At 38.1% G+C, this 22,847-nt stretch overlaps 1 protein-coding gene and 1 non-coding gene across 51 annotated transcripts in view; both read right to left on the reverse strand.

Moving 5' to 3' along the window:
- Positions 1-22,847, reverse strand: part of Clasp2 (cytoplasmic linker associated protein 2) — a 209,738-nt gene that overhangs the window by 90,017 nt on the left and 96,874 nt on the right. For all 50 annotated transcript variants that reach the window (XM_070006510.1, XM_070006513.1, XM_070006511.1 and 47 more), the window contains 7 exons: positions 14,712-14,847; positions 11,798-11,868; positions 10,564-10,623; positions 7,356-7,433; positions 6,699-6,866; positions 4,377-4,432; positions 3,534-3,707 (listed from right to left, as the gene is read on the reverse strand). In XM_070006510.1, coding sequence (XP_069862611.1) covers positions 3,534-3,707; positions 4,377-4,432; positions 6,699-6,866; positions 7,356-7,433; positions 10,564-10,623; positions 11,798-11,868; positions 14,712-14,847 — 743 coding nt within the window. The remainder of the gene's footprint in view (positions 1-3,533; positions 3,708-4,376; positions 4,433-6,698; positions 6,867-7,355; positions 7,434-10,563; positions 10,624-11,797; positions 11,869-14,711; positions 14,848-22,847) is intronic.
- LOC138817440 (U6 spliceosomal RNA) lies at positions 13,125-13,229 on the reverse strand. The gene has a single exon (XR_011368882.1). It is a non-coding gene; the product is annotated as a U6 spliceosomal RNA (small nuclear RNA).

Below are 22,847 nucleotides of genomic sequence, written 5' to 3' on the forward strand. Positions count from 1 at the left end.
GTAATGACTTACAATTCCGGTACTTTCATGTACTTGCTGGCAATCTTTATAATTTCAATAGAGAGAAGTCAATTTTTTTTATATTTTTAAAAGATAATCTTTCACAACTGAGTTCCAAGAGTTATTATCCCCAGTAGGACATGCTTTAATCAGATATTAGTGACAAATATTTTCTTATTTTGTATGCTATATTGTATGTGCGTGTGTGTGTGTGTGTGTGTGTGTGTGTGTGTGTGTGTGTGTGTCCAACTGCACACATACCCTGCTTCTGGAACTTGAACTCAGAGCCTTTTGCTCTTGCTGGGCTTTTCTGTTCAAGACTGAATTTCTACCACTTAAGTCACACCTCCATTTTCAGCGTTTTGTTGGTTAACTGAAAAGTATCTTATATCTGTTTGCCCAGGCTGGCTTGGAACTGTTATTTCAGATCTCAATTACCTGAGTAGTGAAATGTGTGCCATTGGTACCTAGCTGTATGGTATTTTCTCTGCCTTCTTGATAATGTCTTTGGAACAGAAAGGTTTTACATTTAAATAAAGTCTTAGTAACTTTTATTTGGTGAATTGTTGTAAGTAAGATCTAAGAAACCACTGTCCAATCTCAGGTTATGAAGATTTTAGCTGTTTTCTTGAGTGTGATAGTATTATTCTTACAGTTAGATATTTGATTAATGTTGAGTTTGAGAGGCAGGAGTCTAAATTGATTTTTTTTGTATCTACTTGTTCTAATAATATTTGCTGAAAAGACATCTGACTACTGAATGTCTTAGCCCTATGTTGACTTTTAATTTCATTACATTGGTTGATAAGTCTATCCTAATACCAGTACTTTAGCTATGCTTTCTGTTGCTCTGCAGTAAGTCCTAAAATTGGGAGGTATGAATCCTTCTATTCGGTTTTATTTATTTGTAGGTCATGGGGCTAGTTCTGGTCCTGGGCGCTGTCCCTCAGCTCTGAATTCAGCTGAAGGCTAGCTCTCTACCACTTGAGCCTCAGTGCCACTTCCGGCTTTCTCTGCTTATGTGGTGTTGAGGAATCGAACCCAGGGTCTCATGCATGCAAGGCAAGCATTCTAACACTGAGCCACTTTCCCAGCCCTATTCAATTTTATTTTTGAAGATTATTTCAACTATTCTGAGTCCCCTGCATTTCCATAAGAATTATTGAATTAGTTTGTCTATTTCTATAAAAAGGTACCTGAACTGGAATTTAATTTTTATATTAACCTTTCATCTTAATATTAATTTTTAAAACCCATAACTCTAGGATGTCTATTTATTTAGGTCTTAATTTCCTTTTAACGACGTAATGTAGTTTTCAGTGTACAACTCTTTTCATATTTCTTTTGCAAACAGACATAACTTTACCTCTTCCTTTCCAGTCTGGATACTTTTGATTTGTTCCTCTTGCATAACTGCCTTGGCTAAAAGCTCTATAAAAATGCTGAATAGAAAAGGAGAAAGCATGGGGCTGGGCAGGTGGCTCAGTGGTTGAGCGCTTGCCTTTCATGCCTGAGGCCCTGGGTTCGATTCCTCAGCACCACATAAAGAAAAAAGCCGGAAGTGGCACTGTGGCTCAAGTGGTAGAGCGCTACCCTTGAGCTGAAGAGCTGAGGGACAGCGCCCAGGCCCAGAGTTCAGGCCCCATGACCAGACCCCCCCCCCCCAAAAAAAAGGAGAAAGCAGACAACTTTGACTTGTTATTAATGTAAGGGAAACTATGTCTTCTTTTTTCTGTTCAGTGTAGTACTGAATTTTTCCAGTATGCTCTTTATTTAGTTGAGATAGTTCCCATCTATTCTTAGTTTATTGGCCATTTTTTAAACATAAAGGGATGTTGTATTTCATTTAATGCTTTTTAAATAAATGATCATGTGGTTTTTACCCTATATTTTATTAATATGGTATACTATGTTGAGTTATTTTCATATATGAAAGTAACATGTTATTTCTGGCAATGTAATTCTTGTAAATTCTAAAATGTTTTCTGAAAATTTAAAAGCACTAATCAGCCTGCTATTAAAATCTTTGTATACTGAGGAATCGAACCCAGGGTCTCATGCATGCAAGTGGCTCAGTGGTAGAGAGCCTTGCATGCATGAGGTCCTGGGTTCTATTCCTCAGCACCACATAAGAAAATATACTTTTACACAAAGTAATGAACTCATCACACATTGATAGGCTGTATCATGAAAACACAACTTTCTAATGTTTACATATAAGGATACATCATATTCTAGTCAATTTCTTATACATAAAGGTGGATTTGAAAAACAGCTGGTATTTGAAAATTATTTTTATTTATTGATATAATTGCCTAAACACTAGATTATTGATGAAAAACTATTAACATTTATGCATTTAGGCATTACTAACTTGCCACTCAGGAAAAAATGTCTCATGATTAATTCACATCAGCATTGTTTAATAAGGCCTTATTTACCACATTCTAATCAATAATGGGCACTAATCTTTTACATTTACAAATCTTTTGATTTGGCTGTTTCAGTACAACTAAGGTTTAATATTTGTTCTGCGATGTACTGTTGATTCATATATATTTTTATTGATATATATAGATTTTTCTATAAAAATAGGCTCATCTGTTTCTCATAGATTTGACATTTTAGCTTTTTTAAAAATAGTATATGGCAAAAACTTGCTCTTAGTTGCCATCTGCATGATTTCACATTTAAGACTTTTCTTTGTAGGTTCTTTGCTTTTATGTTTAGAAATTCTGCAACCTGAGATTAGATAAAGACTTACCTACTTTGTTTTCACCAGGTTGTTTTATGGTTTTGCTGACATCAGAAATATATTTTTATACAGTATGTAATAAAGTTACAAATTAATCTTAAATCAAATTGTGAAATATGCACCTAAACATCATGTATTGAATCTATTATTTCCTTACAATTCTGATTTGTGCCAATTTTATCACATAGTAAAATCTCCATGTGTTTTGCAATTGAGTTCTAATGATGTGTTGCTCAGTGTTCCACCAGTGCTGCCCAAGAGAAACAAAAATGGACAATGGAATGGTTAATCAATAAGTATAGCCAACCTCTAGCTTTTAAATTTAGGGATATCAAAACAGAATAGAAACAAATTCGGAATGGCTTTTGGAATATATGTTTAACCTTTGATAAAAGCGACATAGAAAAAAATGAACAGTTCTTCCACATGCCCACAGGCTTTATCCCAAAGGTCCTCAGTTCATGGGAACTTGAAGTAGGAGAAAGAATACAGAGAAGCTGGTTACAAAGCAAATCACTTCCTAATTCCCTTAGTAATCAGTGGCTGGGTGTGGCAGAACTGCAGTGCTATAATAAAATTCTATGAACGAGCATGTTTCTTTGATCAAGATGAAGAAGAGGACAAGGGGAAAAGTGGAGGCAAAGCAGTTCAGATACCTCAGAACTGTACCCTAGTACAGAATAACATATAACTTATCCTTAATAGGAAAGAATGGAATATAAACAATTACATTGAGACCAAGGAGAGAAGATGATAATATTCTCAATAGTTGTCTTACCTAGAGACGCATAGGATCCTGGATTCAGGGCTCCTGCACCTAACCGACCACTTCGCACAGACTGTCCAGCTGCATGATGTGCCTTGGCACCAGCAGCAGCATTCACATCAATGTCACTTCGGGAACGCTGCAGGCTTCCTGGAAGGGAACTGGCTTTGCTGCTGCCCACTGATACTACAGAAGACAAAGGTAATCGATCATTTAAATCACTGAAAACAACATGAAACATGTACAAACTTGAAGTTAGCAGGAACAAACATGAAATTCATGATGACATATATGGGCAGTGAAGAAGCAGTGTCCAGACGGACAAATACTTAAAAGTCTAGAGTGCCTCAGCTTCCATCTTGACAGAATTAAGTTTCTTGGGAAAATTTCAATATTTCTTCATCTCCCTCTCTCATAAAATAGATGATACATATGAGTTAAGAATATGAAGTACAGGAAGTGGCGCTGTAGCTCAAGTGGAACGCTCTCCTTGAGCTGAAGAGCTGAGGGACAGCGCCCAGGCCCAGAGTTCAAGCCCCACGACTGACCAAAAAAAAAAAAAAAAAGAATATGAAGTACAGTATTTATAATATAAATATGACAGCAGTTTTGTCATTTACTAACAGAAAATTACAAAAGTCCAGAAGAGAAATTAATGGTACCTTTGCCTTCTTAGGCCATGCAAGAAATTAAAGTTCTGCAATTCACCTTTACAGTCTTAAAAAGTTTCAATATACTAGGAGTCATGATATATTAATAGATTGTGAAATCCACCTTGGTGGGTCATGACCAGCATTTTAAAGAAATTAAACAAAACAGAAAAGAGACTACACCAGAAACAAAAGAGGCAATTACCTCTTCCAGCCACAGCTGAAGGGTTGGCTGTAGACCATTTGGAAGAAAAAGGGCGACTGAAAAGTAAAAAGAAATGTTGTTAGAAGATTTAATTTATAACTCACTTGATTACTAATACTGAAATACTACTTTCTGAAAAGTTTAAAAACTTCTAAACTTCCTTTTTAAAATTACACTAAAATACTATTCTTAACCATATGTCATCATAACTGGCTATGACCAAAGACAGGAGAGCTGTAAAGAAAGAACTGGTTACTTTTATTCCCTCTGAATCTCAGTTTACATCATGGTGCATTCCTGAGAACTCAGTACTAGCACTATCACCTACTTGTACCCTAAGGTATTTTACTTTTAAGAGAAAAGTGACTATTATAGCACCATAGGCAGCTCAGCACTCCCAAAGCTTTGCATGTAAGTCACAATGGCTGTGGCCATTATAGTTATGATATAGAAGCTATACACACACCTCTCATGTAATACTACTGTACCGTGTGGATGGGACAGCAAAACAAGACTAAGAGCTGTTGCTGAGAATAACAGGTACAATTACAGAATGTTAGCAAGACATTTCTGATCATCTCAAAGAACCCATCATCTCTCTGAACATTTTTTGATTATTTATCTTTAGTTACTATGGTAGTCTACAGACCATGAATAAATAAAATATTTAGTATATAACAGGATCCAAAGGTGGGAGATTAAATAAGCAAGAACCTCAAATAGGTTAATGCAAAAAGATAGAAAAATATTGTTATTTTTGACTTTTTTGTTAGGGCTTACTATCGAACCCAACAAATTTGACATTTTGTTGCCTTAGTTTCCTGAGTGCTAGGAGATATGTGCCACCACACCCAGTTCAGAAAGATATTCTTTTTTTTCAGAAAGATATTCTTTAAGTTAGATTATTACCTTTATTCTTTTCTTTTTTAGTGATTCTTTTCTTTTTTAGTGATGTCAGGGATTGAAGCCAGGACCATGCACATGCTAGGTAAATACTCTACTACTGAGCTTCAAACTGTTGCCAAAGCAACCAGCAATCTTTGGAGCTTACAAACAGGAAAATATTAACTATTATAGAAAGATAAACTGACATTCTGTAAAATGTTCTTCCCTAGAAAATCCTGGCACTGGGCAAGAGTCTATGAAGTCCATGTAAATAGTCACTTTTCTCTTTTAAGTAGACATAGCACCACTGTTCAGAAACAGGGGCTGGGAAGGTGGCTCAGTGGTAGAGTGCTTGCCTTGCATGCATGAGGCCCTGGGTTCGATTCCTCAGCACCACATAAGCAAAAAGAAAAAAGCCAGAAGTGGCGCTGTGGCTCAAGTGGTAGAGCGCTAGCCTTGAGCTGAAGAGCTGAGGGACAGCGCCCAGGCCCAGAGTTCAGGCCCCACAACCGGACCCAAAAAAAAAAAAAAAAAAAAACAGAAACAGAAAAGGCATAAGAAATCTTTGCAATCTCATAAGTCTAGTAAGATAGAAAGCAGGCTACCACTGCCAAAGCAGTGAAGATCTAAAACAGTTAAAATCTTTAAGAACATAGTTACAGAAAAGTTAGATATGAGATCATTTTGCCTCCTATAGGGACTTCCAGATTCTTTCCACCTTTTTTTTTTTTTCCCCATTTCTGTTTTTGGTGTTACCATGGTTTGAGAACAGGTCTTCCTACTTGTTAAGCAAACATTCTACCCCTTAAGCAATGCCCTCCAGCAGGAGTTCTTAAGCTATACAAAAGGATAGAAAGAAAAGCATGGAATTTTTCTACTGAAGAGGACTTTTAAGTCCTTATTACAATTCCCTCATGATAATGTCCTGAAAGTGGCCTTTTTTTTTGGGGGGGGGGAGGGGTTGGTCATGGGTCTTGAACTCTGGGCCTGGGTGCTGTCCCTGAGCATTTCAACTCAAGGCCAGTGCTCTACCATTTGAGCCACAGCGCCACTTCTGGTTTTCTGGTGGTTAATTGGAAATAAAGAGTCTCATAGATATTCCTGCCCGGGCTGGCTTTGAACTACAATCCTCAGATCTCAGCCTCTCGAGGAGCTAGAATTACAGAAGTGCGCCACCAGCGCACAGCACATTAACTTTTTTAAGGTATTAAAACTGCATATAAATTAGTGCTTCCCAGGCCATCATAGTTATGAATATATAGAAACAAAATATGAATAATTAGACAGTTTATAATAATAGTATATAGTACAACTCTTGAGACACCAGACCAAAGAAACTAAACATAATCAAGCCATCATTTTTCAGAGTACTGACCATCCAACTTAGGAGAGTAGGAAAGAGGGATAGATCAGTCATTATTATGTAAATAACCTTACTTTAGACTTTCTTGTGAACTAGATGAAGACCTGTCTGATTGTGGTAGAGATGCTACACTGCCAGAGCTCTTCAGGTATGTTTGAAGACTTTTCTGATAAGACGGCTCAAGAGAATTATATAATGTTTCAGCTTCACCAGGAAAATGGTTTCTAAGACCCATATATGTCCTGCAAAAGAAAGAATAGCACATAAGTAAGAGCTTTAAGTGATTAGACTTTAACAGTAAAATGTGTGAAGATAAACTCATAGGTTTTTACTCTATCTACAATAGGCTAAATGAAAACTTTCTAAATTGAGTAAGTTTCAGTGGAAAGACTGTAGACCTTTGGAAAAAGCAGAGCAGTTCAAAACCTTGGTGTGCCACTTATAGTTTATACAGAATTGAGTAAAATTACCACTACAGATAAACCAACTTTGCAGGAGCAGAAAGTGAAGAGACTATGTTGGAATAAGAAAACTAAAAAAAAAAAAACCTCACAAATGACAAGGCAGTTTTGGAGAAAAATCAACCTCAATTTTGCTGAAGAGCTAAACACTAATCACTGCTAGAACACATGGGACATGTATGGTGTTTTCATTCACCCAAGGTAACTGCTGAAAAAAAAAAAGAGAGTAAAGTTTGTTTGAACTTTCACAAAAATAAACTACAGACTTACTTTCTTGCCTCCACTCTGGCCTCAGCATCAGCATCATGAATTCCCTTCTTAATTGTTTCAACCAAGACAGCTGCATGTCTATAAAATAAAAATTTGGATTCATATGTGAATCTATGTAGTTAATTACAAATACTTCCTAACACATTACACATCCATCACAAAGGATGGGAAAGTCCAAAAGATTAGTGAAAATAAGATTATAGGATCCCTCCCTTCTTCCTTCTTTCTGAAATGGGGTCTTACTCTTTTAAGTCCAAGACAGCAACATTGCTGGAATTACAAACATGCACTATCACACCTCAGCTCAAGATTGTAGTATTTTCTAAAAACTTGCCCTACATATTTCATTCACATACGGTTTCCTTTTGATAATTATCAGTCTGAAATAATTATTTCTTACAGAAGCCAGATAATACGAGAATATATAGTACCTAAAATCTAAATTTTAATGACTTAGGAAGAAAAAGAACCTGAGTGGTTCCTCACTAATTCACCATTGCAAAAAAAAAATGTTTAAAGTATAATCTATAGCTGGGCACCAGTGTGTCATGTCCCTAGCTACTCAGGAGGCTGAGATCTGAGGATCACAGTTCAAAGCCAGCCCAGACAGTAAAGTCCATGGGACTTTTTTTTTTTTGTGGGGGGGGGGGCGGTCCGGTTGTGGGGCCTGAACTCTGGGCCTGGGCGCTGTCCCTCAGCTCTTCAGCTCAAGGCTAGCACTCTACCAATTGAGCCACAGCGCCAGTTCTGGCTTTTTTTTTTTCTTTTTTGCTTATATGGTGCTGAGGAATCAAACCCAGGGCCTCAGGCATGCAAGGCAAGCACTCTACCACTGAGCCACAAAAAACACCTTCCCAGCCCAGTCCATGGGACTTTATCTCCAATTAACCACCAGAAAACCAGAAGTGGTGCTGTGGCTCGAGTGGTAGAGAACTAGCTTAAGCTGAAGAGCTCAGTGATAGTGCCAAGGCCCAGAGATCAAGACTAACCAAAAAAAGAAGAAAAAAAAAGACAACAAAAAAAGTATATCTATTAAACTCAGGGCACTTAAGATGCAAAGACTATGGTTTACTACTAGCCTCAGAAATAAAGTTTGCAAGACACTATCTTGAAAAATCTCTCCCCCACAAAAAAGGGGTGAAAGTGTATGCTAAAATGGTATAGCATCAGCCTAGCAAGCACAAAGACTTGAGTTCAGAAATTTCAAAATACTGCACAAGAAAAAAAAAGAAAAAGAAAAAGAAAGTAAGTGTGATCTGCTATGATCTGACTAAGTTGAATACTAGCTGCCACAAAAGAACTAAAAGAGCACTTGGAATTATTTCATTCCTACTTATTTATCTTATTTAATTTTTAATTTTTTTTGTGTCTGGGCTGGTGCTTGAAATCAGGGCCTTGTGCTCTTGTGTGACCTCTGCACAAGGCTGTCACGCTAGTATTTGAGACAGACACACATCCATTTCTGGCTTTTTGGTGGTTGACAAGACATAAGAGTCGCAGAGAATTGTTTGCCCAGGCTAGCTTTGTATCTCAGTCCTCCTATCTCAGCCTCTTGAATAGCTAGGATTACAGTTGTAAACCACTGGTGCCCATCTTCATTTTTACTTTAAATAATAGATTTTACTTTTAAAAAGTTAGTGTAAGGCCAAGTGCAGTGGCTCATGCCTGTAATCTTAGCTACTTAGGAGGTTGAGATCCAAAAGGTCATTAATTCAGCTCCATCCTGAACAGAAAAGTCCTTGAGATTCCCTCTGCAAAATTACCAGCAAAAAAGCACATCTGGAGACTGGCTCAAATGGTAGAGTACCAGCTGAGTAAGCAAGCTGAGCAAGTATGAGGCCCTGAAGTTCAAATGCCTATATCTGGGGGGATGGGGAGGGACGGTGAGGAGGAACAGTGAAGACATTGAAGAATTTCTATTAAAAAGAGAGACTCACGGGGCTGAGAAGGTGGCTCAGTGGTAGAGTGCTTGCCTTGCATGCCTGAGGCCCTGGGTTCGATTCCTCAGCACCACATAAGCAAAAAGAAAAAAGCTGGAAGTGGCACTGTGGCTCAAGTGGTAGAGTGCTAGCCTTGAGCTGAAGAGCTGAGGGACAGTGCCCAGGCCCAGAGTTCAGGCCCCACGACCGGACCCCAATAAATAAATAAATAAATAAAAATAAAAAGAGAGACTCAGCAATGAATGTACTTAAAGAGAAGTTATTGCTGAAGCTTTAAGGTTCAAAGTAATAAGAAATATAGCTGTGCAAATAGCCAGTGACCAAAAAGCTGTCCTCATATAGTATCCAGTATATTACTTTAGCAATGATACCTAACAGCTGATGTGAGGAAATTTTATAAATGATTCCTTTATCTCCCACTTCCTCTTTTTTCTCTTTCCCTTTTGCCTCAATCTCGCTCCTTTTTTGCTATACTAGGAATTGAACACCTGCCAAGTGTCCTATCACTTGTCACAACTCCAGTCCTTTCTGGTTTTTAGTTTTTCAGATAGGGCCTTGCTAACAGGGACTGACTTGAACTAGTTCCTCCTATCTTCATTTCCTGAGTAGAGAGGATTATATACATGTTCCAACATTCCTAGTCTCTATTTTTAAAAGTATCTCCTTCCTCTAAAAGGAAGTTCCTTGCTTCTCTCTACATGAAATCATATATTAAATGATAAATTTTAGCTTAAGAAACCAATTAAACAGGATTAAAGATACACTGCTTCCATTTTTGGCCACTTCATCTTAGAGGATCTTTTTTGGCCTGTCCTAGGACTTGAACTCTGGGCCTGGATGCTGTCCCTTACTTTCTTTTGCTCAGGCTAGTGCTCTATCACTTGAGTCACAGTGCCACTTCTGGATTTTTTGAGCAGTTTACTGGAGATAAGAGTCTCATAGACTTTCCTGCCCAGGCTGGCTTTATTTTGGTAGTCAGATATCTGCCTCCTGAGTAGCTAAGATTATAGGTGTGAGCCACAAGCACCCAGCTTAGAGGATCTTATATGACCCATTCTACTCAAGGAATTCTTATCTACCCTACTAAGAAGAAAATCAGACTAGCTACATCTAAAAGAGTAAGAGGAATACAGACTCAAAGTAAGGCAGAACAAAAAGCCTATAGGCAAAATGAGAAACAATGCAAAATCAAAGCCTCAGCTTCTAAAGAACTGGCTAACAATAAGGAGGGGAGTGAGGTGGGAGTAGGAGAGAGGTGCCGTGCATACCTTTCTAAGGAATGAGTCTGCCATTCTTGTAACAACAGATCTAAAAATTCAAAGGAACGCCTGAAAGATAAAAGTTAACTTATAATTAAATTTTGCATCAAGCAACTCATCAATACATTCCTTTATAATTTTGTATGGCATGGTTTCTATTTAATTAAAGAATATCTTATTTTAACATCCAACTTTTTCAGTGCTAGTTTAAAGAACTAGCTAGTTTAAAGATTTCCCCATAAATTTAACTTTAAAATGTTTATTAAATATAAAATTTAACAAATTCCACTCACACTAGCCACTGAAGACACATAATGATAACCAAAGACATGAAATGACAAAATAAATCTTTTTGTTTTACATTTTGTTTCCTTAAGTATTAAGATATATGATTTTTCAAAAGCAAGTTTAAAAAAAAAAAAAGCAAGTTTGTATATATTTTCTCATAAGACCTCTAATTTTCAACTCCAGGTGTTTCTTCCTTGGATCACTGCTTTGTTTTCTTTACTAACATCTTTTATGCACCTGTCCTTAAATAGTTGCTCATCCGGTGGAGCCAATCTTACCTCGTACCTGGCTCCATCTGATGTAATTCTTATATCTAATCCTTATCTCCAGCACTGTTTCTTTGCTTTAGTTAAGTTTTAGCCAGCTCATAAACATGTCCACATAGGCAATGACTATCAAGCCCAATTTACAAAAGATAAATTAATTTTTGCCTTCTCCAATCTACTCTTTTAGTACATATCATACATATTAGGAAATAATAACAGGAAAAGTTAACTGTGCTCAACACTTTGAGATATCAATGTTGGGGCTTTGATTCCAATGTTAATAATCAAAAGCACTTGATACCATACCTCTAGTCATCAAGTCTCATTTCCACAAATGAAAAATGGATTTTGATTTTATTAACTAATATCTCCTTCAATCATCAATATAGCTGTATTTCAAACTTTGCCTTCTTCAAATTTTTTTGGCAGAAGGAGGAACAGTACTGGAGTTCAACTCAGAACCTTGTATTTGCCAGGCAGATACTCTTCCCCTCAAGCCATGCCTCCAGCTCTCTGCCTTTCTCGTACATGAATTATAACAACTCCCACTAAAACCAGTGCTTTTCACTATACTATGGATTTTCTGCAAGGCAACTTTCAGAATTAGTTAACATTAACTCTTATACTAAATAAGAATTAAACATTATGCAATGTGAAAGTTATATTAAAAATTATTTTTCAAAGCTCACCTCCTCACTGGAACTGATTTTGATGTGCAGTTGCTTGTTATTAAAGGAATAAGCCTAGGTACATGAGTATGCTGAAAAAGATGTTTCAGAAAAGGATGAAAAATACTGTGCACTTCATGTAGTCCTTTCTTCTGTGTGCCTTACATTCAAGTACTTAACTATGTTATGACAAAACAAAAACTTTAAGTCAGATTTCAAATTAAAGTAATAGTAATCACGTTACAGTTTCAAAAGGACAGCTGAGGATAAAGTAATATACTACAAAGACAAATTAATTGCATAACTGTAAATAACTGTTAGGCGAGTATCATTTAAGGAAAAAGGAGCATTAAGAGGAACCTGACATGAATTCATGTTTTCTAAACTACCTTTGTTACTGCTGGTGGGAAATAATAATTGTATGTTATCAAAACAGAGAACCAGAGTGAGTCAATATTCTTAACTATTGAGAATACAATTTGAAATGGTGATTCTAACAGAATTTTCATTCTGGCTAAATCATATCTACTACAATTCAAATACAAGTTCAATAGATACAAACTTGTAGACACTAGTAACTGTTATTTTTCCTAGTGAAGCAAACACTAAAAATTTCATTATAGATACTGTACAAAATGGCTACCTAAGTGTACATATTAGATGCCATAAATCTATTTGTCTTCTGAGCTAATGTAAAGGTTGGGTTACCTAGGAAGCAAGCTCTGAGATGCAGCTTAGTGTGCAGAGAATTTATTATACCCTTGGGTATTTTTACCCATGGAAGGAAGAAAAAACAGAAGTAGGCAACTGAGGAAACCATGATGAGATCCAGTAAAGTTAAGATAGTTTTTAGAACAGCTCCAAGTTGGTCCAAGATACTTCCATATCAGTCAGTTTTTGGATATAAGCTATAGTAAAAAGGGGAAAGACTCTGGAAAAGGTAGTTCCCTTTAGCATAAAAATCCTTGAAGAGACTGTCTACAAATAGTGCTTCTTCCAGCATTGGAGATATAAAGGAATTTTTTTTCTTTTAAATGTTGGCTGTACTGGTACCAGGGTATTCTTACCACTTGAGTCACATTGCCAGCCCTTTTTGCTCTAGTTGTTTTATAGGTAGAGTTTGGAGTTTTTTGCTGAGGGCTGTCCTAGTCCTCAACTTCTTATCAATGCTTCCTGCGAAGCATGAAGCACAGGTGCACATCACATTGCTTGGCTCATTGAGTGACAGTCGGCCTCACTTTTTTGCCTGGGCTGGGCTTGAGCAGTGGTGTTCCTAAATGTCAGCCTCCAAAGTAGCTGCAATTTCATGTCCAAGCAACTGCACCTAGACTTATTTAAAAAATGTAGAACACTTTAGCAACACTTTATGAATCTGTGTCTCACCCTTGCACAGGGGCCAGGCTAATCTTTTATATCACTCCAATTTGAATATATGTGATACTGAAATGAACACAAGAAATAATCCTCTCAGCTTGGCACAGTAGCTCAAGGCAGTATGTGCAATGATAAAAATAACATAAAAAAAGAGAAAACATAAAGTCCAAACAAGAATGGCCCAAAAGCAATTAAAACATGGGATATGGGAATATAGCAACAAACACTGCTAAATGATAGAAACAGTTGAAAATTACTTGCTAAGTGTAATATAACCATTAAGGGAGCAAGAATGCATGAACAGGATAAAGATATACTTTTTAGGTGTTTATTTTTGCTTTGTTTTGATTTTTGGAGAGTCTTTCTATGTAGTCCAGGTTATTCTTGAACTTGAGATCTTCCTGATTCAGTCTGGAATGCTAGGATTTGAGGAATGTATCACTACATCCATGAAAATATTCACTTGTTTTGGTGGTGGTCCTGGGGCTTGAACTCAGGGTCTAGGTGTTGTCTTTGAGCATTGTTGCTCAAAACTAGTGATCTATCATGTTAGAAAAGCTCCACTTCTGGCTTTTGATTATTATTTAGAAATAAGATTCTTGTGGACTTTCCTGCCTTGGTCTGGCTTTGAATCACTATCCTCAGATCTCACTCAGCCTCCTGAGGATTGCAAGTGTGCGCCACTAGCAGCCAGCTAAAATGTAAGAGCCAGTAAATGAAGGTTTTCTTCTTACCATTGACAAAGAATAAGGAGCTTCTAAATTATGAAAATGAAATGGAATAGGCATGATGGACAGTGAATATTAAAAAAACTATTGTAATAGTAAAAATGCTATTTCAATAGTCAAAAATTTGACAATAAAGCACAAACACAAACCATGTGTATGTTCAGTATTTACATTTTCTATTTAGTATTTACAATTTTGGGTGACTTATGGTTGTACTAGCATAGAATAGAAATTTGGAAACGTATATGCTAGAAAAGTGATAGAGAAACAGAATTTAAAGGGAGAGATTTTTTTTTTTTTTTCAGTCATGGGGCTTGAACTCAGAGTCTGAGCACTGTCCCTGAGCCTCTGTTCAAGGCTAGCACTCTACCACTTGAGCCACAGCATTACTTCTGGTTTTTGAGTGGTTAATTGGAGATAACAGTCTCATGGGGACTTTTCTGCCCAGGCTGGCTTCTAACCGAGATCCTCAGATCTCAGCTTCCTGAGTAGCTAGGATTACAGGTGTGAAACACTAGTGCCCTACTGAGAATTTTTTTTTAAGGTGTAGGCATTGTCAAGATATTCACTATGAGAAATACTAAGATTTGTTGTTTTTATTGCTGCTTGTAATATTTGAGATTGTACACAGGATGCATAACTATATATATGGATATGAACTATATTGCGTATTTAAGCGTATTTGCTTTATATTATCTACATGTAATATAATAATTATGTATTTTATTATCAGAAAAAAAGAGAAATAAAAAGTGATGTTTCTTCTTTGGAGCTTAATAAAATACTAATGATTTATGTAAATGCAATAGGAGAGGGAGGGAGGGGAAACCTACCCGAATGATGAATCTGATTGCTGCACATCCAGAAGTTGCCATGACTTTTGCACTATTGGGGACAAGATTAAAAAGTGTAGGTACAATGGCTTCAGCGCCATGATCAAACTTGTTTCCCAAAACTGTTGAAAGGTGGCTACAAAAGAAAACAAAAATATTTTTACTAGCTTTAATCTTAAATATAGATAAGATCATTTTCAATAAAGTATTTTTCCTGAAAGGGAAGTCCAAATACTATATGTTCTTTTCTTTTTCCTATTTATCTCTTTAGTTTTTCCTATTTATCTCTGATCAAACTATCAGCTCTAAATTAACATCAAGAAAAATATTAGATCTGTTTACCATGACTTTTGGTCTTGATTCATCAGATACTTCAATTTTGATGCCCAATAAGAGTTCAAAATATTTTATAATATAGTTAAAATATTACTTGAATCAATGTTCCTTGAAGCATTCTCTATTTCTATTAACGATACGTCTGTTTTTTCCACAAAATTAGCGCTTGACATTTTGGGGGTTGATCTCTAGTTGGACTTTTGTTTTTTGTTTTTGTCGATCGTGGGGCTTGAACTCTGGCCTTGGGTGCTGTCCCTTAGCTTTTCAGCTCAAGGCAAACACTCTGATGCTCGAGCTACAGCGCCACTTCTGGTTTTCTAGTGGTTTTACTGGAGATAAGAGTTTCATGGACATTCCTGCCCGGGATGGCTTTGAACGGCGATCCTCAGATTTCAGCCTCCTGAGTAGCTAGAATTATAGCCATGAGCCATGGCACCCAGCCATTGGATGGGTTTTTTAAGGACATCAATCTTTTCTTTTCAAATTTGCAGAAAAGCAACTAATCGAGACTTTATCTGAGTTAGTTGAAACACTCACAAAGTATCTGTAGTCATTGACAGTTCTAGCAATAATTGTAGTATTGGTCAATTTCAGTATTTTTATATGGCATCTAATTTAAAATACATGGTTAGGCAAAGTACTGGTGGTTTATACCTATAATCCTAGCTACTTCAGGAGGCTGAGATTAGAAAGATCAAGGTTCAAAGCTATTCTGCACAGACAAGTCTAGAGACTCCATGTCCAAACAAAGAAAAAATTGACCTGGCAGTATGGCTTAAGTGGTAGCATGCCAGCCAAGTAAGCAAGGCCTGAAAGCTGAAGGCTTGCAGAGTTCAAACCCAGAAATGGCATAAACAAACAAAATAAAATACATGCTGCTTAAGAACTCTAAAAATTCAGGTTGTTCATTAAAAGAGGCACTCAGACTCAGACCTGTTTAACAGTGTCCAGTTATAAGGTCAATTGTAAAATGCCTCAATTAACAGGTGAAAAACTCAAATCAAAATCAGGAAGATGTCTCTTATGTATGGATATTGTTGTCTTCCTCACAGAGTATGAATTTGTTCTGGTAGGCCAGTAATATACCTAGAAGTCAGTTTGATTTTTATAAGCTTATTGGGAGAAATGGGGTCTAGAGTAGACTTGTATATTGGATCTGGTTTAGAACTATTCCTATATGTTGGTGGCCTTTCTGGGATCAAGTTAAGGATGATATAGAGTGATAAAATACTTCTCTTTTCTTAACTAACTTCCTTCCTTTCCCTCCCTCCTTTCCTTCCTCCCTTCTTTCCTTCCTTCTTTCTTTCTTCCTTCCCTCCCTCCCTCCCTCCCTCCCTCCCCCCCCCCTCTTTTCTTTCTTGTTCTGGGGCCTGAACTCTGGGCGCTGTCCCTCAGCTCTTCAGCTCAAGGCTAGCACTCTACCACTTGCGCCACAGCGCCACTTCCGGCTTTTTTCTTTTTGCTTATGTGGTGCTGAGGAATCCAACCCAGGGCCTCATGCAAGCAAGGCAAGCACGCTACCACTGAGCCACCTTCCCAGCCCTATTTTTTTTTTTTTTATGTTGGTCCTTGGGCTTAAATTGAGGGCTGGGCACTGTCCCTGAGCTTTTTTGCTCAAGGCTAGTACTCTACCACTTGAGTCATAGCTCACCTTCCAGTTTTTTTTTTTGGTGCTTAATTAGAGATAAGAGTCTCACTGACCTCTGCCTAGGTTGGCTTCAAAGCACAATCCTCAGATCTCAGCCTCCTGAACAGCTATGATTATAGGTGTGAGCTACCAGTGCCTGGCAAAATATTTCTTCTTTAAAAAAGAATCATACTGAGGACCCCAAGATGGTGCCGAAACAATAGGAAATCACTCTCTAACCAAATAGAGCATAGCGGTGTCCCAAGAGATGGAAACAGCAAAAAAATTAAACAAACAGGGAGTCACAGAAACCGGAGAGGAAAAAGAAAAAAGCTCATATTGCATACAAAGATGGAAACTCGCCCCTCGCAAAAGCGCAGCCAAGCTGCTAAAAGCCACCTGTAGCCTGCCAGGGTTTCAGGATCACCAGCAGTCTGCAGAACCAGATGCAGAAAACTCCTACAGCGGGACCTGGGCAGCACAGAGAGACACTGAGACCAGAGACAAAGCACAGAGACACCCAGACCCGGAGAGCTCCCAACAGCACCACGGCACAGCCCACAACTAGTCCCAGGATCAGTGAGTACCCGCTCCCGATCCCCCAATAGGAGACCAGCACTGGTAGTGACCCACAGAACTTGACCTGCCCAAGAAGGAACATCACACTTTAAAGGGACAAAGAGGCCAGAGCCTTTCCCTCCCCCCTCCCCCACTCCAGTAGGAGGCCACAGGGACTCATAGGTGCTAGGACTGTGCGCTGCCCACAGCACTGGCTCTCAGGAGTGCACGCACAGGGCAGCAGCTGGCGGGAACACTATTGTCCCGGCCAGGATCTGCCAAGTGGGTGTGCCAGCGTTTCAGGCCCATTAGGAAGCATGACAGGTGGAAATGCAGCTGGCACACCCCTACTGGGAGGCTCTGGCCCCTGGAGGGAGCTGTGGAAACTACTGCCCTGTCTACAATTGCGATTTGTGTGAGTGCCCGACAGTAGGTGGGGCACACACATGCGCTTCAGACGAGGCGCTCCAAGCTGCGGACCAAACCTTCTGAAGCCAACGACCACCCCAGACACCTGACTTTAACTGATTACAATCCCCACTGCAGACTGGACAGAGTTTCTTTCAGCCAGCCAGGGGCTGAGTGCGCCCACAGTCACCAGCCGGCCTGGGGACCCAAGTTGGGTGGGCGACCCAGTGTGAGCCAACCCAGAGTCAAGCGAAGGCTGCCACCTGTCGACCAAAAGCAGGCAGACCACTAATGTGTAAGTCACAATGAAAAATTACAAGATTCATGAACAGTCAAGACGCAAACCAATCCCAAAAGCCAACAGCAATCTGGGAAAGAACTCCAGTGATAGTGAAGAAGAAATGAAGGACAAAGACCAATTAAAGAGATGATGGCGGAAATGACCAAAGAAATAAAAGGTGAAGTTCATGAATTCAAAAGAGAAATGCAGACAAAAATAGACATGATAAACACATTAAAAGATGAAATCAAAACTTTAAGATAGATATAGGAACCATAAATGATTCAATTTCCAAAATACAAACCACAGTGGAATAATAACAGAATAAATGAGATGGAAAACAGAATATTAGGAGTTGAAGATAAAATAGAGGAGCTGCAGAAGGAAGTCACAGATATTGGGGGGAAAACACAACAGAATTTACCAAAGGGAAGTCCAAGAACTGGTAATCTTTGTATAACTAGAGTCAGTAAGGGGAGGAATACCAGAAGAGAGGGATGCAACACTTATTCAATGAGATTATTACTGAAAATTTCCCCAATCTTAAAAAGAGAAAATCTTGGGGGGTGGGAGGGGTGGAGATGGTAAGGGATGGTAAGGGGAAACAAAGGAGGAGGCAACAATGCTTGATAAGAAATGCACTCATTACCTTGCCCATGTAATCCCTCTGTACGGTATTTTCACAATTAAAAAAGAGAGAAAATCTTATCCACATAACAGAAGCATACAGGATACCTACTAAACAGGATCCTAGAAGAAACATGTCTAGACATATCATAGTAAAGACACTAGACCTGAATTGCAAAGAGCTGATTTTAAATGCTGAAAAATCAAAGAAGGAGCTATACTACAATGGAAAGAAAATCACAATCACTGTGGACCTGTTCACATAAATCCTCAATACAAGGAGAGCCTGGAAAGGTACCATCCAAGTCCTGAAAACCAACATGCCAACCCAAACTGGTATATTCAGCCTTGAAACTAGAATTCACATTCAATGGAGAAATTAAAACTTTTAATAACAAAGAAAAATTCAAGGAATTCATGAACAATGAGCCAGCACTACAAAAATATATATTAAAAGGAGGAATACAATCTGAAGAAAACAATCAAGATCAGGGCACCTCATCATATAGAAATCATTAGGAGATCAATTTAGTAGGCACAGAAAAAGGAAAGGAGCAAATGGCAGGAAACATAACACATCTCTCTATAATAACCATAAACATTAATAGACTCAATTCACCAATCAAAAGAAAACAAACCACACAATAGATCAGAAAACAAGATCCATCCATTTGTTTCTCCCAGAGACACATATCACAACCAAAGATAAAAAAACTCCCAGTGAAGGGATGGAAGACCTTCCATGCAAATGTACCCAGCAAAAAGGCAGGGGTCGCCAATTTGATATCTGACAGAATAGACTTCTCATTAAAATCAGTACAAAATGACAAGTAGGTCACTACATATTAATACAGACAATAATCCAAGAAGAGGGTATCACCATCATCAATTTATATTCACCAAACAATGGAGCACCTAAATATGTTAAATAAATACTCTCAGACTGACAAAACAAGATAGACTCAAATACAATAGTAGTGGGAGACTTTTAATACCACATTCTCACCAAAGGACAGGTCAACCAAACAGAGGATAAGCAAAGTAGCCTCTGAACTAAATATCCCAGATGGACTTAACAGACATCTACAGAGTTTCCCACCCAACAATGACCCAATAAACATTCTTCTCAGCAGCCCCTGGAACTTTCTCCAAAACAGATCATATCATAGAATTTAAGCAAATACAAGAGGATTGACATAATCCCTTATATTCTATCCGACCAGAGTGGAACCAAATCAGTTCTCAACAACAAAGTACACTGCAGAAATTACTCAAATACATGGAGGCTGAACAGTACACTACCGAATAACACCTGGGTCACAGAACAAATTCAAGAAGAAATTAGTAAGTTCCTACAATTCAATTCAATGAAAATATATCTCTGGGACACAGCAAAAGCAGTCCTGAGGGGCAAGTTCATTGCTCTGAGTGCACATATCAAGGAATTCATGAACAATAAGCCAGCACTACAAAAAATATATTAAATATATTTACTTGAGTAAATAACCTCATGATGCAACTAAAACTGTTAGAAAAGCAAGAAAAAATTGAACTTAAAGTTACTAGATGGAACAAGATAAACATGGTTAAGCGCAGAAATTAGTGAAATAGAGATTTTTTTTGGAGGGGAGGGGTCCGGTTGTGGGGCCTTGAACTCTGGGCTTGGGCCCTGTCCCTCAGCTCTTCAGCTCAAGGCTAGCACTCTACCACTTGAGCCACAGCGCCACTTCCGGCTTTTTCCTTTTTGCTTATGTGGTACTGAGGAGTGGAACCCAGGGCCTCAGGCATGCAAGGCAAGCACTCTACCACTGAGCCACCTTCCCAGCCCCGTGAAATAGAGATTTTAAAAACTATAAATAAAATTAACGAAACAAAAGGCTGGTTTTTTTTTTTGAAAAAAAATAATAAAACTGACAGACCCCTTGAAAGATTAACAAAAGAGAGAGAGGAGACTCAAATCAGTAAGATCAGGGATGCCACAGGAAAAATTACAACAAACATCCAAGGCAGCCAAATGATCATAAAGAATTATTTCCAGAATCTATACTCACTAAAGAAGGAAAACCTAGCAGAAATGGACAAATTTCTAAAGAAATACAAATTGCCCAACTGAACCAAGAAGATATAAATCAACTAAATAAACCAATAACATACAGTTAGATAGAGGAAGCAATCAGAAATCTTCCAATAAGGAAAAGCCCAGGCCCACATGGATTCACCACAAAATTCTGTAAGACTTTTAAAGAGGAACTAATACCCATAATCAAGCTCTTCCATGAAATAGAAGCAGAGGAAGCAATCCCAAACTCATTCTATGAAGCAATATCACAGTCACCCTAAAACCAGGCAAAGATCCAACCAAAAGAGAACTACAGACCAGTGTCTCAGATGAATACAGATGAAAAGCTCAATAAAACATTAGTCAACAGAATCCAGAAAAAAAAAAAAAATTTTTTTTTGGGGGGGGGGTGTCCAGTCATGGGGCCTGAACTATGGGCCTGAGCGATGTCCCTCAGCTCTTCAGCTCAAGGCTAGCACTCTACCACTTGAGACACAGCGCCACTTCCGGCTTTTTTTATTTTTTCTGCTTATGTGGTGCTGAGGAATTGAACCCAGGGCCTCATGTATGCAAGGCAAGCACTCTACCACTGAGCCACCTTCCCAGCCCCAGAAAAAAAAAAAATTGTAAACTCATACATGATGACCAAGTAGGCTTCACTCCACAGATGCAAGGCTGGTTTACCATATACAAATCAATAAATGTAATTCACCATGTTAACAGAGCCAAGGTCAAAACCACATGGTTATCTCAATGATGCAGAAACAGCTTTTGACAAAATAGAAGATTCATTCATGTTAAAAGTTCTGGAGAGAATAGGAATAAAAGGAACATTCTTTAAGCCAGTAATAGCCATATATGACCCACCAAGAGCCAATATTATACTAAATGAGGAAAAGCTAAAACCATTTCCCCTAAAATAAAGAACAAAGCAAAGATGCCCACTCTCTTTACTCCTTTTCAATATAATCCTGGAATCTTTAGCCAGAGCAATAAGGCAAGGAAAGGACATTAAAGGGATCCACATAGGGAAAGAAGAAACTATACCTATTTGCATATGACTTATACCTGAACAACCCAAAAAACTCCACTCCCAAACTCCAAGAACTAATAAACCACTTTGGCAAAGTAGCAGGATACAAAATGAACCAACAAAAATCAGTTGCCTTTCTGTACACCAACAATGTACAAGCACAGAGGGAAGTCAGGAAAACAACCCCATTTGTACTAGCTTCAAAAAGAATACAAAATCTAGGAATTAACCTAACCAAAGATATAAAGGGCCTATTTAGTAAAAACTATAAAAATCTAAAGAAAGAATTCAAAGAGGACATCAGGAAATGAAAGGCCTTCCATCTTCATGGACAGGTAGAATCAATATTGTGAAAATGGCCATACTGCTAAAAATGATATACAAATTCAACACAATCCCCATAAAAAATCCCAATGAAGTGCTTTACTGAAACAGAACAATCCAAAAATTCATATGGAACAACAAAAGACCTAGAATAGCCAAAACAATTCTAGACAAAAGAAAGAATGCGGGAGGGATCACGATACTGGATTTCAAGCTCTACTATAGAGACATAATAACAGACAGCTTGGTATTGGCACAAAAAGAGACCCGAAGACCAATGGAACAGAAGACTGAGAAATAAAACCGCATATGTACAGTCAGTTGATATTTGACACAGGAGCCAGAGACATACAGTGGAAGAAGCATAGCCTCTTCAACTATTGGTGCTGGGAAAACTGGGCGGCCACATGCAGAAAACTAAAAATGGACCCCAGGCTGTCACCATTCACTAATATCAACTCAATGGATTAAAGAACTTAACATCAAACCTGAATCTCCGAAGCTACTGAAGGACAGAGTAGGAGAGACACTTATAGGCACAGGCAGGAGCTTCCTGAACAGAATCCCAGGGGCACAACAGATCGTAGAGAGACTTGACAAATTTCTGCACAGCTAAAGACATAGCTACCAAACTAGAAAGACAGCCAACCAATTGGGAAAAGATATTTACCAGCAATATATTAGACCAAGGCCTAATATCCATTATATACAGGGAGCTCAAGAAACTAATCCCTCCCAAATCTAACAAACCAATCACTAAATTGGTAAGGGAGCTAGAGAGGCTTCTCAGAAGAGGTAAAAATGGCAAAGAAACATGAGAAAATATTCGACATTCCTGGCCATAAAGGAAATGCAAATAAAAACAATTCTGAGATACCATCTTA

Source organism: Dipodomys merriami, unplaced genomic scaffold, assembly GCF_024711535.1.
Source record: "Dipodomys merriami isolate MVZ:Mamm:240054 unplaced genomic scaffold, mDipMer1.0.p SCAF_7, whole genome shotgun sequence".
In the NCBI taxonomy this organism is placed as follows: domain Eukaryota; kingdom Metazoa; phylum Chordata; class Mammalia; order Rodentia; family Heteromyidae; genus Dipodomys; species Dipodomys merriami.